General features: G+C 43.3%; 2 protein-coding genes across 2 annotated transcripts; one reads left to right on the forward strand and one right to left on the reverse strand.

Annotated features, from left to right (window-relative positions):
• Positions 1–1,367: 1,367 nt before the first annotated feature.
• agt (angiotensinogen) lies at positions 1,368–5,936 on the forward strand. Its single transcript, XM_053436292.1, has 7 exons — positions 1,368–1,525; positions 2,681–3,126; positions 3,296–3,662; positions 3,882–4,006; positions 4,109–4,257; positions 5,154–5,310; positions 5,399–5,936. The coding sequence occupies exons 2-7, from the start codon at positions 2,719–2,721 to the stop codon at positions 5,573–5,575; spliced, it is 1,383 nt and encodes a 460-aa protein (XP_053292267.1). The 5' UTR covers positions 1,368–1,525; positions 2,681–2,718; the 3' UTR covers positions 5,576–5,936.
• Positions 5,482–14,624, reverse strand: cog2 (component of oligomeric golgi complex 2). The gene is made up of 18 exons (XM_053436291.1): positions 14,455–14,624; positions 13,943–14,104; positions 13,645–13,710; positions 13,474–13,554; positions 13,222–13,325; positions 12,848–12,956; positions 12,366–12,545; positions 12,003–12,127; positions 11,652–11,778; positions 11,411–11,550; positions 10,239–10,300; positions 10,011–10,162; positions 9,727–9,912; positions 9,245–9,317; positions 8,713–8,855; positions 7,632–7,771; positions 7,277–7,460; positions 5,482–7,111 (listed from the first exon to the last, which is right to left on the reverse strand). The coding sequence occupies exons 1-18, from the start codon at positions 14,509–14,511 to the stop codon at positions 7,013–7,015; spliced, it is 2,190 nt and encodes a 729-aa protein (XP_053292266.1). The 5' UTR covers positions 14,512–14,624; the 3' UTR covers positions 5,482–7,012.
• Positions 14,625–15,989: the final 1,365 nt, after the last annotated feature.

Below are 15,989 nucleotides of genomic sequence, written 5' to 3' on the forward strand. Positions count from 1 at the left end.
ACTAGTAGTTTTATATCTCTTAGTTGTAGTTTTCTGTCTCGTTGTGGTTGTTTTCTGTCTCAATGTACTCTCTATAGCAATGTTCAATCTCTTTGTAGTATTTTTTTCATATTTCATATCTGTACATAGGTAGCAGACAAGGTTTTACAACAATCCCTCTTACTGTTAGCGTCACATAAAGACGTCCCTGTTCTCAGATATCATTAATAAACAACGTGAATAAAAGATCAAATCAAAGCTGTAAAACTCTTCACATGACGTTTCCCTTGCTCATGAGAAAATGTGCCCTGTTGATTCAGGTGTGCGTGTAGGATTTAACCGATAAGTTCACGGATGTCAAGATTCAGCAAATAGAGTTCAATCTGGAAGTTGTTTGAACTTTTCCCAGGACACGTTGGGTTTATTACGCCTCTAAGTTTAATCATTTTTAAAGATTGATAGCATGAAAGAAAGATGAAATCAGGATACAAATACATTTCTCTGATACTTTAGTTATTCTCACTCAAAGATAAAGTATGAGTCAGCCAAATACGAGTCTACAAGATTTAATGAACATTATTCTAAATAGTAAATCCATTATCTACACAGCTTATTCTGTGAGGCTCACAGGGGCAGCTGAGGCTTAATGTAATGTAATCACAGGAACCAACGCACAAAGTCAAACAACCATTCACACTCATATTCACACCAACACTCAATTTAGAGTGTACAGTTAACTCCACTCCAATCAACATGTGTTTGCACAGTGGTAGGAAGCCGGGGTAACCACAGTGAACCCACACAGACACGGGAAGAACAGGCAAACACTACGCAGAAAGAAACCCGGCTGAACCCCGGGATTTCAACTGGCAACCTTCTTGCTGTGAGGCAACACACATAGCAAAAAAAGCCCTGAATAGGCCGACACTGTCCTCCGGCCCACATCCGGCTGGAATGATGGCACTTCTCTCTTCTTCTCTATAGATTTTCCGATACAGGTTGAAGTGACTCAGGTTTGGGACTTTTCCTTTTCCCCTCAGCGGTCGTTTGACCCCATTAAGCAAGTTGACAAAGAACGTGCGTCAGTAATCAATAACACAAACAAACATCTGCACAATGTGCTGTCATTTCAGTGAGTCACTGAACAGCCTGCAAACACAAACAAGCCTGGCTGAGCCTCTGCTCCTCCTCCTCCTTTGTGGAGGCCGTGCTCCCCTTTTTTCACCCCCCTCCAGGGTGTGCTTGCATCATCCTTCTAAAGTCAACAGTCAGAGGGACATTGGGTGGTCTCTCTCTCTCTCTCTCTCTCTCTCTCTCTCTCTCTCTCTCTCTCTCTCTCTCTCTGTCTCTCTCTCTCTCTCGCTCTCCAATCAGACCTATAGCAGCAGCTCTTCAGTACAAAGCGGGCCATGAGTCAGAGCCCCTGACTCAATGCTGCTTTGGTTAATCAGTAACCAGAGGGGGGGGCACCGTGGGAGGCTGGCTGGGTTAAAGTGAGGGAGCAGGGGAGTCAGGACCTCACTCAGCAGCAGCAGACACACACACGGTAAGAGCCAACGGCAGCTCAGTGATTGACTTTTGATTGTGCAGCACAGTGAAGGTAGACTTGACGGAGATGGGAGGAAACTTTTTGATTCAAAAGCCAAAGATTGTGTCTAAAACTGTCTCTTTAGCTAAGTTATGTTTTTGTTTGAAGTATTTTTACTTTACTTTCTGTAGAGTTGCTACGCAAAGGTAATTGTGAAGCTGATTATGTCAAAAGTTTTGTCCCAAAAATCCGGAGACTGACAAGAAACATCAGGAATCAGATACTTTGACCTGTGTGGAGTCGGTTGGGACACCGGTTGCGTATGAGAACGTTTGAGTGCACCAGTGTTATTGATCAGAAACCAAGGCCATGTCCTGCGGTGCACGTCCACACAGAGGAGAAGTCGAGTGTTGGCTAACCTCCAGTCCATCAGTCCACATTTCCACAGGTTCAACTCAGAGGATAAAGTCCTATTTTTGCATAAGAACAAATACACAACTTCCATTTAGTCTGAAACTAACAGAGTTTTCCTAAGGAAGAGAAAGTTGTCATTTCAGCTTAGATGACCAGCTTTGTTTACTTTTCTTAATGAACTTGTCAATAAACTTGTTTGTATTTAATTTTTTATTCCTTAGATTTGTTTACAACTTATATTTCTCTGTTAACCCGAGATATTTGTTAAAACATAAATACTGTTTGATATATTTTCCGATCTGCAGTTTAGTCTTTGACGATTTGAGAGTATAAATCTGTACTTGAGCACATTTTGCCTTCATTTTTCGGGCGGCTGAAGCTTCCATCTTTGTTGTCTCAGTAAACACAAACTTGTGCTCACACACACACACACACACACACACACACACACACACACACACACACACACACACACACACACACACACACACACACAGACGGGTCTTCATTATCTATGCGACCTCTGTTGCCTGCTCTCATTCACCGACCAGCAGGAGAGCCGCCACACAAAAAGCGATCCATCGATCACTGACAGCCGGCTCTATGCCCAGTGTTCCTCCCAGCCAATCCTAACACAGACGGGAAACCACTTTGAGCCAGATTTTTGACATCATTGTGGTCACAGACCAGTCCATACCCACCAACAAGAGGCAGTTCACGTTTGTATCTTAAACTAAAAACATCCGTCTCCCTCCGCAGAAGGAATCGTTTCAAGGTGACGACCAACAGAAGCTAAAATGCAGAGATCCCCTCTTCTCCTCCTGCTTTGCTGCAGCCTGACAGCGACTCAGGCCAACCGCGTCTACATTCACCCCTTCCAACTGTTTGCGGCCGACAACGTCGTCTGCGAGACCCTGCAGGCCAAGCCGTCCAAGCCTCTGGAGACCGTTCCCGTGTCTCCCCTGGATACTGAGGTCCTGACACCAGACAGCAGGGACCAGTCGGAGCTGGAGGCACAGAGGCAGAACGTCACGGAGAGGACGGGGGTTCTGGCAGTGATGCTTAACACTCTGGGCCTGAGGATGTACAAGGCTCTCAGCAGCAAAGAGCAAAGCACCAACACCCTGCTCTCTCCCCTCAACACCTACGGATCGCTCGTCACTTTCAACCTGGGAGCTTCCAAGAAGACAGCAAAAACGTTCCAGGTAATTTCTATCACTACAGACGGTGTGCCAGAGGGTTTGAGGAAAAGCAGACCCTTCTGACGTTTTCCTTTTTAGAGTGAAGTAATGACTGATGGCTGATATGACCATCAGGTCTTCAGCTTTAACTGAAAAGAAGCCAACCTTTCTCACTCCTCTTCTATCTTTGCAGGATCTCCTGGGCCTGAGCAGCGCCACCGACCGAATAGACTGCGTGTCCTTGGTGGACGGACACAAGGTTCTCAAGACCCTGCAGAGCATCATCTCTCTGGTGGACGACGGACCCAAGGATGAAATCACTAGGCAGGTCTGGGCCTTCACTCGTCGGGACGTCCAGCTGTCCGGGGACTTTGTTCAGGGAACGCAGGACTTCTCGGACACGTCGTTCATCCGCAGCCTGGACTTCTCCAAACCTCAGGAGGACAAGCTACTGGTGAACGAGTTTGTGGAGAAGACGTCGGACGGGAAGGTGAAGAGCGTCTTTAAAGAGCTGAACTCCAGCAGCGACCTTCTGTTCGTTACCTCCTTCAACTTTCAAGGTCTGTGTCTCTGCTGAGTTGATTTTGAGTAGATGGATTCAAAGATAAGACATGTTATTCCCGGGGGAGATGATATGAAACCCCCATAATTCAGAATATATAGAGTTTTTACTGATTATTTTGTGAATCGCCCCAGATAACAAGACTGCAACTCTATCAGTGTCTCCCCCTGCACCCCCCTGCACCAGCTGACTGTGTTCTTTGGTTGTGTGGGTTCAGGCAGCTGGAGGACAGCCTTCCAGCCGGAGAGGACCACCTTGCAGGAGTTTCAGGTGGATGAAACGACAACAGTGATGGCTCCGCTGATGACCCACACGGGGCAGTTCCGCTACCTGAATGATGAGGTAAAACCTAGATAACATCTGCAGCTGTTGAATGTGACGTGACAAGGAGCTGGAATTTTTGTGGTTTCCCTCATCTCTAATTTTTGTTGTGTGACAATGAAGATGCGGCGGTGCACTGTTGTGAAGTTGTGTCTGAGCAAACGCTCCTACATGCTGCTGGTCCTGCCTCACGAAGGGACCAAGCTCCACGACATCGAGTCCCAGCTGCTCAAGAACGTCATGTCCGACTGGCATGAGAGTCTCCAGGAGGGGTGAGTGATGCCCGTTTTAAAAACACTTAATATCTAGACCATGTTCAACTTTTGACTAGAAATCTGAAGGATTTTTTGTTTAATTGTGAAACCTCATGTTACATTATTAACCCGTAATGAAGGAAGTACTCAAACATTATAAGTAAGTACTTCCTTTTACATATACTTCAAGTATGAAATGAAAAAGAACTTGCCGAGTTAGGCTTATTCCCGAATTCGGTGGTCTACTACATCATTGGCTGAATCAGTTTTTTCATCACTAGTTTCATCCCTAGTGTTGCTGCTGCAGGAGGCGGAGTCTAATGTTACCTGGCTGCTCTGATTGGTTCAATGGACCAATTCCTCGTTATTGATTACTTAAAAAAAATTATACAATGAAAACATTGCAAATCTGTAGAGGGGGTGAATGTACAGATATTTGTTTATATAGGTACAGGAGATAGTTTGAATTTAGTTTATTTTCTGTTCACAAAAGAAAAAAATTCACAGCGGATTTGTTACAAAAACAAAGCAATAAGTTTACAAATGATGAACAAAGGAGAAAAAAACATATAAAACAAATGTATAAATAGAAAAGGTGTAGGCTAAAGCTTATCATCCAGAAATTAATTCAGATAAATGAAAAGATGTACTTAAGTACCTTCGTTCTTTTTTCCATTTTCCTTCTTAAAAAACAGCAGCTTATCTGTTTTTCCCTGACTGTAGAAAAAACGCCCCTGGACCTTAGGTACTGTTAGTGTCTCATTCAGTCAATACTGGGTTATCATATCCAAGTAGAGTTAAAAAGGAGTATTTAGGAGAGGAGAGGTCAGGTACATGTCCAATCTTGATGTATTTGTCTGTGCAGTCTAAACTCTCTCTAAAAATCATTTTTCCTCCCCCTCTCATGCAAACAGTCTGTTGGAGCTGTCGCTGCCAAAGTTCTCCCTGTCGTCTGACAATGACCTGCACGACCTGCTGGCCAACATGGATCCAGAAGTCGAGGCCCAACTCTTGGGCTCCCAGGCCGAGTTCAGTAAACTCAGCGACACCAAACCCTTCACGGTCGATAAGGTGAACTACACGAGTGTTTAGCCTGTTATGTAATAATAAAAATCACTGGGTGTACGTGTGCATCACTAACACGTCTCTCTCTCCTCAGGTGGTGAACAAGGTTCTCTTTGAGATGTCGGAGGAAGGAGCAGAACCTCAGGACAAGATAGAAGAAGCGGGCATCCCTTTGAAACTCACCATCAACCGGCCGTTCTTCTTTTCTGTCATAGAGGGAGACTCTAACGCCATCCTCATGCTGGGCAAGATCACAAATCCCACACTTTAAAGTGTACGCGTGGTACTGGAAACCAGACACATTTCCTTAAGATCTGCTTTACCACACAGGTCATCCCCTTGTTCCTGCTCATGTTCAGCAGGGTTGTACTTCTCTTTCACCACCTGATCCTCTCACTGTCTCAGTATTTATGAAAACGTGTTCCTTCCAGCCGAGTTGTTTTCAAGCTGCCTGTTAATTAGTTTTTCCTTTAAATCTTACAGCTGAGTTCTGTTCAGTGTTTTTAAGTATAGAGTAGGTAGAGGAACCACGATTCTCATGACTCATACATTGTATATTGTAACTAAAGAGTTTATTTTTGTTTTGTTATGGTTTATGATTTGCTGAAATAAAACATTTGTTTCCCATTTGAGTTGATCTGTCACTGTTTTTTAATCAGGGTTTGAAACTGAACTGTTTTAAATGAGTCTTATGTCAACATCCATCACATGCAAGCAGGTCAGAGAGTAATGCAACAGGTCATTAAACCTGAATCATAACAACATGCTTTAAATTCAGGTCAGATGTGTTTATGGTTTATGAATCTGTAGCAACGGTTTCAGTGAAATCAGCTGAGGATCATATTCCTGGATCTGCTCTTTGATGTAGAGCCACCTCATATTGAAAATAATTCCTGGATCGGCTCCCTGATCCAGATCAGCACTAAAATGTAATATTGGCCTAAACTACATCCTTATCCCAGGATTCATGGAAATTCAATCAGTACTTCTTGCTTCATGCACTGACAAACAAACAAATTGAACCTCCTTGGTAATAACATTTGTTGACGTTTACAGAATCGTAACCATCAGGGCTTTGGAATGAGTGATACACAACCACTTGTAGTTCACTTACAACCTTTGTATTAAAAGACAGAGATTCATCACTGAATCCAAAGTTCTCTCCTTCTCCCCCCAGAGTTCATTATGTTAAACGTATCATATTATACAACCTCCATACAACTAAAACACTTCTTTATTGGAGATTAATCCTTCACCAAGTAGCAGAATTTAGACCGATAGTATGTGATTATCTCTTTAGAGCTTTCTGACCAAATCAGAAATAGTCATCTCTGTCGAGTAGTGCATCTTCACCCCTCCTTCTTCACCCCTCCTCATCTTCCTCCACCAACATCAGTCTATTTGGGAATCTCTGTCATGGACTCAACACTGTGACGTCCTTCGTTCTCACAAACCTGCAGCAGAAGCCACGATGTTCCAGACAGCAGCAGTTTCACACAGTCATTTACAGCTGAACTCATGCTGAAGTAAAATGCTCTGAATTCTGCTTTAAATAAAGATGTTTTTCTCAGATCCTCCTACATTCTTCGTGGTTTGGCCATCTTTAACCAGCCTGGGACTTTGGTCTGGACAGGGACAAGTGTCTTCACAAAAACGCAGGGATAAGTGCAGCAGGTTCCCGGGTTCCAGTTACTGTGGAATCAAAGTGTTACTGGTTCTGTTCAGCAAGCTCTCGCGCCTCCTTCACAAGGTCCATCAGGGGGGTAAACATGGAGATGTCGCTCGGCTGAAGACCCATCTTCTGGATCTGAGACAAACGACAGAACAAATTAACGTAAGCCACAGCGTTTCAGATGACAAGGAAGTTTCAAACACAACCAACTCACAGTTTATATCTTCAGAAGTTTCATATTGGAGTACGTGTCAGCACTGATGATGAAATGCAGTTGTGTACTTGTCAAACAGCCCTCACCTGCTCTCCCAGGTATTCCACGTCCAGCGCCAGCTGAAGACGGATCTTGGTGTCGTCTGTCGGTCCACCGTTGGCTCCCGCCGCCGCAGCTGCAGTCGCGCCCTTTCTCGCTTGCTTAAGTCTCTTCAAACTCTCCTCCATCTTTCTCACTGAGCTCAGCACCTCTGAGATGGTCTCATAGTACCTGGACCGTGGAAAGTGTCATTAGTGAGAGAGGGTTCCCCATCTGGATGAGCTGAGCTACACTTTAATGATGATCACATGCTGTAAATATTTACATCCCCACTTTGCTCAGTATTTTTTAATTTGTCTGTATAGAATCTGCCTCGTGGTTTGTTTGAGTGTTTGAAGTTACCTCTGTGTGCACTCACAAAGTGCAACTCGCAGCCATTCTTGTGCAGTAGAGGGAGTGACCAGCCCGGTCGAGTCCATCAGCAACTGATGTAACGGACGCAAGGCGTTGTCCATGTAAGCTGACGCACGCACCGGCACATCCTGCACAGGGAGGAAGTCAAATGTTTTCACATTTTTAAAAATATCTATGCAAAGAATTCAATATATTTCAAGGACGTGTGTTAGTTGAAAATTGCATCTTGTATCAAGAATAACAAAACTATGTTGTAGGCTACATTTTCTTAACATACAGCTCTGCAGTTGTCAGTCACTTTAAGATCTACTTCACAGGAGCGGTTGAGGTTGTGTATGTGACCACACAGAACGTCTCAGAGGTTCCACACAGCTTTGAATCAGTGACACAGTGTTTCAGCCTAATACGATGTAAGTTTATTAGTTGGCAGAATGTTTTTGTATTTTCAAGAAACGAGTTATAAATGAACTTATATTTACTTTTTAATCCAAGTGTGAAACGTGAATTTAGAATCAGACTTAGCATAGGTAGAGGCTCAGAAATGACTGAGGACTTGGAGAACATTGAGGCAGAATTTAATATGATGTTGTTATCCTTGATGAATAGTTATTTACAGTTACAATAAATCTACAGTAATGTATCACAACAAGTTCTCAGCTACAAAAACATCTGGCCACTGGGGGGCAGACCAGCATACTATGAGTGAGGATAGTGAGTTTGTGCCATTTCAAAGGCAACTGTATTTATAAAGCACCTTTCATACGCAGGTGGTGATAGACTCAAGGTGCATTTAGTTCTTTAACAGGCTCCAGCTTAGAGCTGACAACAGTAAATTATTCCAGTGGCATTTGTTTGAAGGTCATTCATGTATCAACAAGCATTATGCCTCCAGGTTCCCTCATAATCTTACCAGTCACTGCTTTTCAAATGTCACAACACAATTCAAAGTTCATCAGCCCTCCAGGTTTGGTTCTGATCAGACAAATATTTGCCCCATTGCTCCGAGGGATGTTTTATGACGGGAGAAAAGAGGAGAAACATGCGTGTGCGTGTTTGCGTCTTCGCTGACCTTATTGGTCCTGCGGTAGAGTCGTGGAACCTCAGACGCGCTCTTTAGGAAGCGGCAGGAGCGCTCAGTCAGATGCTGGGTCATCCTGGCGTTCAGAGTGGGAGCGCTGCTTGACAGGGAAACCTTGGAGTCCGCCAGAGCATCTGTCAAATAGGAGAGAACCGGTAAATGCAAGGAAGTACGCTGACAGACTGAGATACACATGAGCTGGAGGAGTATTGTAATATGGACAATTACATTTATATTTACATTGGATGTGTTTCTCCATAGCATATATCATATCAGATTAAATCCACAGCAGCGTTTGTACTGACATATAATTCAGGAAAATTTACAGAAAAATAATCTGAAAAAATTCTAGCAAAAACGGCAACGCTAAAATTAAAAAACTAAAACGATTTGAGCCCGAACAATATGGATGTTCGGGGGGGGTTATGCCGATATTATCAGCAAATATAAAGGCTCATATCAGCAGATATTATCAGTCAGGCTCTAAAACAGATTTTTATAGGCACTTGAGTCGGCAGCTTACCTTCCACAACCACAAAGTTTTTGAATCCAATTGCTTCTAAACGCTGTCGGACCACTTCTGACAACTCTGGGATCTAAGAGAAGACGAAGCACCTCAATCAGTTTAGAAACAATCAAGTTGAAACTGGAGAATGTATTTAAAGCATTAAATAAAACAATAAAGAATTGTCTGTCACTGGTATAAAAGTGTACATTGATTGCACCAGTACCCCAGACCTGTGTGTGTGAGTGTAAACTCTGCAGAGGAGATGAGATGACGGAGCGACACGATCACAGAAACAGACACGCCAGATGGATTTTGCATAGGGAAATATGCATTAATATAGAAAGTCAAGGGTAAGAGACTGAGATCAAGTTGGATTTAGTCTCAAAGGTCCTTGTGGCCCTCAGCTGTACGTGTGAATGATTCTGTGGCGTGAGGCGCAGCGGTGCAAACAAGGAGAATGTTTTGTTGCACTCTGGAGCCCGGGTGTGTGTGCGCACCTGCTCCTGAAGCTTTTGGATGTCAGCAGCAATGTAGACCAGCTGTTTGGTGGATAGAGATGCAGGATTCCCACTCTCACTGCCGCCATCTTCCATCGAGGTTCGGCTGGAGGTGGAGGACGCTGAGCTGGGCAGAGGCCTGGTTGGTTCTTTAGTCACCTCAGGGGCTGGAATCTTCGTCAAGACCTGTCCAGACACACACACAGGTCAGGACAAAGTGCAACAAAATGGATTGTTTACATACTGCTTTGTTGACACTCGCCCTGCTGCTCAATTATGATCACCTCATGGAGAAACTTGGCGTATCGAGAGTAGAGCTGCAGCGTGAGCTTCCAGAAGCGATGGGCCAGTAGTGACAGGTAGACCTTGTCAGACCAACATCTGGTTAGACAGGACCCCAGCACCTCAGACACCTGCAGGTGGTAAGCACTGCCAGCTGGACATGGACAGAGACACACAATTACTGTGAGTTCGGTCCACACTGGTGTTCATGGCAGAAAATAATGTCCTACCTGGTGCTGCCACGAGTCCATCACTGATGGCGATCTCCAGACTCCCTGCTATCTCCTTGTACCTGTAAAAACAAAGACACACACAGAGAGGGGAAGCACAAAATAATCAATGTGTTGTCAGTTTAATTCTTTCATAACCTCAGATGTCCACATGCTCATGACGTGAAACAAAACCGTTTCTTTGAAATTATGGACTTTGCAGAGAAGCTAAACTGTCCAGGCTTCTGTTGTGAAATGAGGACACAGCGGTCGAAATCTTTGTCTTGAGGTGCAATGATCAATCTGTGTATCGAGTACTTTACAGTGTACAGTGTGTTTGTGAGAGAGGGAGGAGGCTGAAAAAACATTCGACAACTGTTTATACTTTGTTCACAAAGATCAATGCCCATTAAGTCAAAGTTCCAGTGTCACGATTGCGGGAAATGTTTACTAAGTTGGAGATACACATCCTTAATGTAGCTTTGCTTCTAATGATAATGTTCCAGAATCCGATGAAAATGGTCTTTGTTAAACATTTGCCAATTTGTCTCTTTCAGCTAAAAAACTGCTGACAGGGTGAAATTTAATCAAAGCATGTCTCTTAAGTCATCAAGCTACTCTAGTCAATTCTTCAAAATGCTCACTGTGCAGAAACTGCATCCTAACCCACGTCTGACCATATTCATTTAGAATGAGGGTTCTAACGGTAACAGATTGAACACCTATTCTTCACTGCTTGAAAGTAAAAATGCTGTAATCTAAGGGTTTTGTGTATCTAAGTAAAGGTCTCATTCTAAAGCTAAATATCTTGAAGGAACAGTCTGACATTTTGAGAAATTAGCTTATTTGTTTTCCTGCAGAGATAAAAAGACCGATACCACTCTCACTTCTAAAAATAAATACAGGTGACCAGCAATGGTGAGTTTCTTTCAGCATAGAAATTTAAAATACAGGAAAACAGCTGGTCTGGTTCATCCAAAGGCAACACAATCCACCAATCATCTCTTCTACTGCTCAAAAATGAACCTGCTGTAAAAATGATTCATCGCGCTATAACAGGAAGTTATGTGTGGAACTGTTTCTCTGCCGGCCACAGTAACTTCCTGGAGTTTCCACCGGTTGTCCAGCAACGACACAAGTAACTGGCCAAGACATAGGTTAATGAGAACAGATTGTATTGAGGAGATGTGTACCGCAGCTGAAAGTAGACAGGAAGGTTCCATTTGCTGTGGAAACTGGTGTAGGAGGGATGAACTCTCAGTCTCTTCACACTGGCCTGAGAGCTGCACTGACGCTCAAACCGCCGCACAAACTCCATGCTCGCACTGTAGCGCTGCAAAAGAAGACAGAGTCCATAGTAAACACACAAAACACAGAGGTGAAACTACACAACTTGAATGCATACACACACCCACTGTGTCACTGTGGCTGTACCTCATAGAATATGTCAGGGTTTCCAGGGTTGAAGAGGTAGGACAACCTCTCCTCGACCCCTTTGATTATCTCCGGCCAAACCGAGTTCACCATGAAATCATATCCTGGCACTGTGTCGGCTTTGTCACTGAGGAGGAAGAAAACATCTGCACATTAAAAACATAAAACTCATTTCAACACTGAAAGCGGAGTGTTGATATTACGCAGATATTAACTCTGCGTGCGCAACTTAATTATCTTGTTCCCACTGGATAATAACTTTTAGGCACAAGATAAAAAATATATCATCTTTTTGGACTTCAGTGGCTCCAAACAATTTCAATGAATTTGCCTCCATGAAAACATGAGTACCTGGATCTGCCTCCTCCAGTCACCTCTCTCAGCAGTCTACAGTGATGAGGAACAAACTCCACTAGTCTGGTGTACATCAACTGGAGGCCATTCGGACTAGACTTCACCACCTCTTCTACTATCACCTTAAAGAAGAGGAGAGAGATGAGATCTTCAGGTGATGAACAATACAATTTATTAAAGTTTTTCTGACATTCAATTTAACTAGCTCAGTATTTACATAGCACAATCTCTTGCTATATCAATTACGAACTAAAGAGGCCACATTCATTTAGTTTTAAGATACATGATCCATTAACTTAAAGAGATCACATTAGAAGCAAAAAAGTATTTGAAATGCTCCAGCATGTGTGGACTGTGTACCTGGTCCATGTATGGTTTGACGAGCACCTGTCCCACCAGTGCCTCAGCATCTCGGGTCTTGTCTATGGTGGCATACGTCCTCAGGCAGTGACGCACTATGTCCAAATTGGATGTCTGAAGACCCTGGATCAGCAGGCCCTCGAGGGACTGCTGCAGCATGGAGGTGATCCCTGCAATACGCTGACAGAGAAGTACACTCTGTCACTTACACTGTTAAAAAGTGAGCATCACAAGTAGTCTAGTGTATTCTAGTGAAAGCAAGTGAATCGTGAATCAGTGTGCCAGTATCAAATACATTGGAGATTAATTCTGTTCAGTCAGTGCACTGATGTTGTTTTCAATGATTGCACAGAAGCTGGTCATCTCTGCCAAACAATTACTGGGCTGGTGGATTAAAAGAAGAGCAGCCAGACAGAAAAACGGTTTGACTAACTGAGAATTGATTCATCAACCGTACGACCGATTGACCCACTAACACTTACAGGTCTGACTTTGTCCAGCAGGGGCATGCCTTTGCTCTGTACAGCATGGAATTGTAGCTGGTTGAATTCTGTAGCTATCCTCTCCAGGATCTGACCTGCTAACAAAGGACTGAACACAGACAGACGAACATGAAGTCACACACAAATGGTTATCACAACAAGCTCAAACATTAGATCTCTGCTGGTTTTGACATATTCTATACGAACATTCCACAAGATTACAAAACATAAATAATATCTTCCACACCACAGCTCCAACAAAAGATAGATATGCAAATTTAGAGCTAGGATGTTTTCTTGCTAATTCCATGTGTGGAGTGGTGGTTCATTTATTGAGTGAAGCCAGTGGGTTTGATAACATTTCAGTTCCCCACCTGCTGATTTCCAGAGTGGTGGATTCCTTGGAGTTCTGCGAGTGGAGGATCTTCTCAATCTTCTCCACCGAACGCACCACCTGAATAAGCCTCAATACATAGACCTGATGGAGTGTAGTAATGAAAGAAAGTGAAATTTTACCACAAGCTAGCAACAATTATTCACTGAAATGTTGAATAAGCTTGTTGAAAAAACATATATCCAAAAGTTGACAAAATAATAAAGTCAGAGAGGGAGGTGATGACCCAAACCTTTTTCTTCTGCAGATCCTCCTGTTTGGACAGCTGGTTGTCGATAGCTATGATCACTTCACTCACGCAGGAGCGCAGACTCTGCAACAGACCAAATCCAGGAACGTGCATAAAGCCTCAGCGGCAGGAATCAATGGAATTATTGAACTTATAGTTTATCAGAAGACATACCATGATCTCTTCTCGCAACTGTCCCAACGGTACAGAGAGCTGATTGAGGGCTTTGTCCATCCCCACCTGAGACAAGGGAGCAGACATCTGAGGTTAGAAACAGTCTGAACTCACACTAACTTTAAAAAATAATGTATCTTGCATTATTCATTGATAGTTAACAATAAAGGCTGGCTTTTTAGACGAAATAAGACCATCTATCTCACACGGATTTCTGTCTCCTGTTGATTATTGTTGCATAAAGCTCACAAACTACAGCCACACTGGTCCATACAAGGCGACACTAACGACAACTGACCAGGTTGGTGGAGAGGTTGACAAAGTCAGCGTAGTCCTTGTTGATGAGCTCCACCATGGCTGTTTTCAGCAGCTTGTAGTAAAGCTCCAGGTCCTCCCTCATCTCCTCCAGCTGGACCTGCTTCCGACACTCCGCCACAAACTGGTCCACGTCAAAGTCATCCTGCAAACACAGGAGACACGGAGACAACAGACCAGGACGTTACAATAACAACCACTGTGGACATGGACAGACATGCACTGTACCAGTTAATAAAGACACAGCCTCAAAGTGACAGAACAAACAAACCAAGAAGGACATTTTACATTTTAACTATAATTCATACACAGTGAGGTTGTCGCTCAACATTAATAGCAACAGCCATGTCTGACATTAAGGATTAAACGTGTATTACATGGATAAACCTTTAAGAGACCAACCACCACCAGTTCAGCTTAGCTTCATGCTAGCTGGTGTAACAGCAGCAGCTCCGGTCAGTGAGTCAACAAAACGAAGCGTCGACAGATTCTCACCTTCATAAAAACATCTTTGTCGAAGCACAGTGAGTCGGGGGCCTTCGGTAGATTCATTTTGGATCAGAAACACACACACAGACACACAACCACAGAGAAAGAGAAGAAGACGACAAGCCCCCAGTTAGCTGCTGTCAACCGAGCTTCCGCAAACATGGCAAGAGCACCAACGAAGAAGAGTCACTGGACTGGAACAGGGGAGAGAACGCTGCTGCGCCCTCTAGAGGTCGGTGTATGTTGCCCGATTCAGTCTTTAATATGGAAGAAAGAAAGGTCAAGTTCTCCCTGAGAATAAATATGTTTAATATATATAATATTTATACTTTTTACACTTTCTGATTACCTCTCTCTGATTCAATTTGTATTGTTTCGTTGTTGTTTCTCCAAACACACCGTTGCACACCTTCCAGATGTTGCTTTGCCGACTCCGGATGTTGACTTTTACTTCTGATGTCTTCAATCGTCGTCAATCCTTTTTTTTTAACATCAACACGGAGTGGACACCACCACTGTGTCATATAAACCTTCCCCCATATATTTGTTTAGCCTCTCTGCTCCCTTTATATGAAAGTGTTCTTAGTCACCCTGATCATGTTTTCATTTACACAGCTCCTCTTGACCGCAGTCACTTGCAAAGTACATCTCAGACATGTAAAGCCGGAGGTGTTTGATATCTTTTCACTTCCTCTCCTGCTTTGTCGTCTTATGGCTTCATTTTCAAATCCTCGGTAAGATTTGAAGATTTGAAGTGAACATTTCAGCAGATAATTGCAGTTAAAGCTGCATGTGCTATAGTAAATGTTTATTTTTTTAATTCAACTCTGCATCAGCAATTGAAGAAGGATTGAAATTGTGAAAGGCTTCTCTCTCTAGTCAATATGTATATACAAGTGTATAAATATAGACAATTACAAGCATAAAAATCTAATATAATCACAGCAAATATAAACTATACAGATAATAGAATAAGACCTATTCATAAATAGTGCACAATGGTGCAAGACTAATAAAGTCACATTGGATAAAAGCATAAGCTAAATGACATGTAATGTAATTTACTATCACTGTCACTTTTCTATCTTAACGTTAAGTTGTGTTGAGGGGAGAATGACTATGTCATACTTCTGAGTTTAGTTAAAAAGGGGATTGAGACAAGATGATTGAAATCTGGAGAAATAACAATGACTAGAGCAGTTTTACCTGAGGGAGATTCTGTGATTGTTAATACAAGGGCTGCAAAATGGAGCTTGTGGAATTATGAAACACTGTCCCATATTATACATTTCTGTGTCAGACATTTTTATTGAAGTACCATCTCATCCTCCCTCATCCTCATGTGCAGCATCCCGGTGGGTGCAGGTTGCTCGGGGATCTGTGGTTGGACGGCGGCGCGGGGCTGTGGTGTCAGCTGATGCAGCAGCCGCCAATGCTCGCTTTTCTCTCTGTGCGCACAAACCTCTTGTATTTTCAACCCGGATGCTGATTTGTGCCGTGACGGTCCTGCCCAGTGCGCAGCGCTGTGGGCAGATTTCAGT

The sequence above is a fragment of the Pleuronectes platessa genome, chromosome 12 (assembly GCF_947347685.1).
Source record: "Pleuronectes platessa chromosome 12, fPlePla1.1, whole genome shotgun sequence".
In the NCBI taxonomy this organism is placed as follows: Eukaryota; Metazoa; Chordata; class Actinopteri; order Pleuronectiformes; family Pleuronectidae; genus Pleuronectes; species Pleuronectes platessa.

Bases quoted from the DNA above. Each gene is read 5' to 3' on its own strand.
- cog2 (XM_053436291.1), bottom strand. From the start codon at position 14,511: ATGAATCTACCGAAGGCCCCCGACTCACTGTGCTTCGACAAAGATGTT. The intron at 14,105-14,454 runs GTGAGAATCTGT...CTGTGTTTGCAG, and splicing joins ACAAAGATGTTTTTATGAAG to GATGACTTTGACGTGGACCA. The intron at 13,711-13,942 runs GTCAGTTGTCGT...CCCTTGTCTCAG, and splicing joins TCAACCTCTCCACCAACCTG to GTGGGGATGGACAAAGCCCT.
- agt (XM_053436292.1), top strand. From the start codon at position 2,719: ATGCAGAGATCCCCTCTTCTCCTCCTGCTTTGCTGCAGCCTGACAGCG. The intron at 3,663-3,881 runs GTCTGTGTCTCT...GTGTGGGTTCAG, and splicing joins TACCTCCTTCAACTTTCAAG to GCAGCTGGAGGACAGCCTTC. The intron at 4,007-4,108 runs GTAAAACCTAGA...GTGACAATGAAG, and splicing joins TCCGCTACCTGAATGATGAG to ATGCGGCGGTGCACTGTTGT.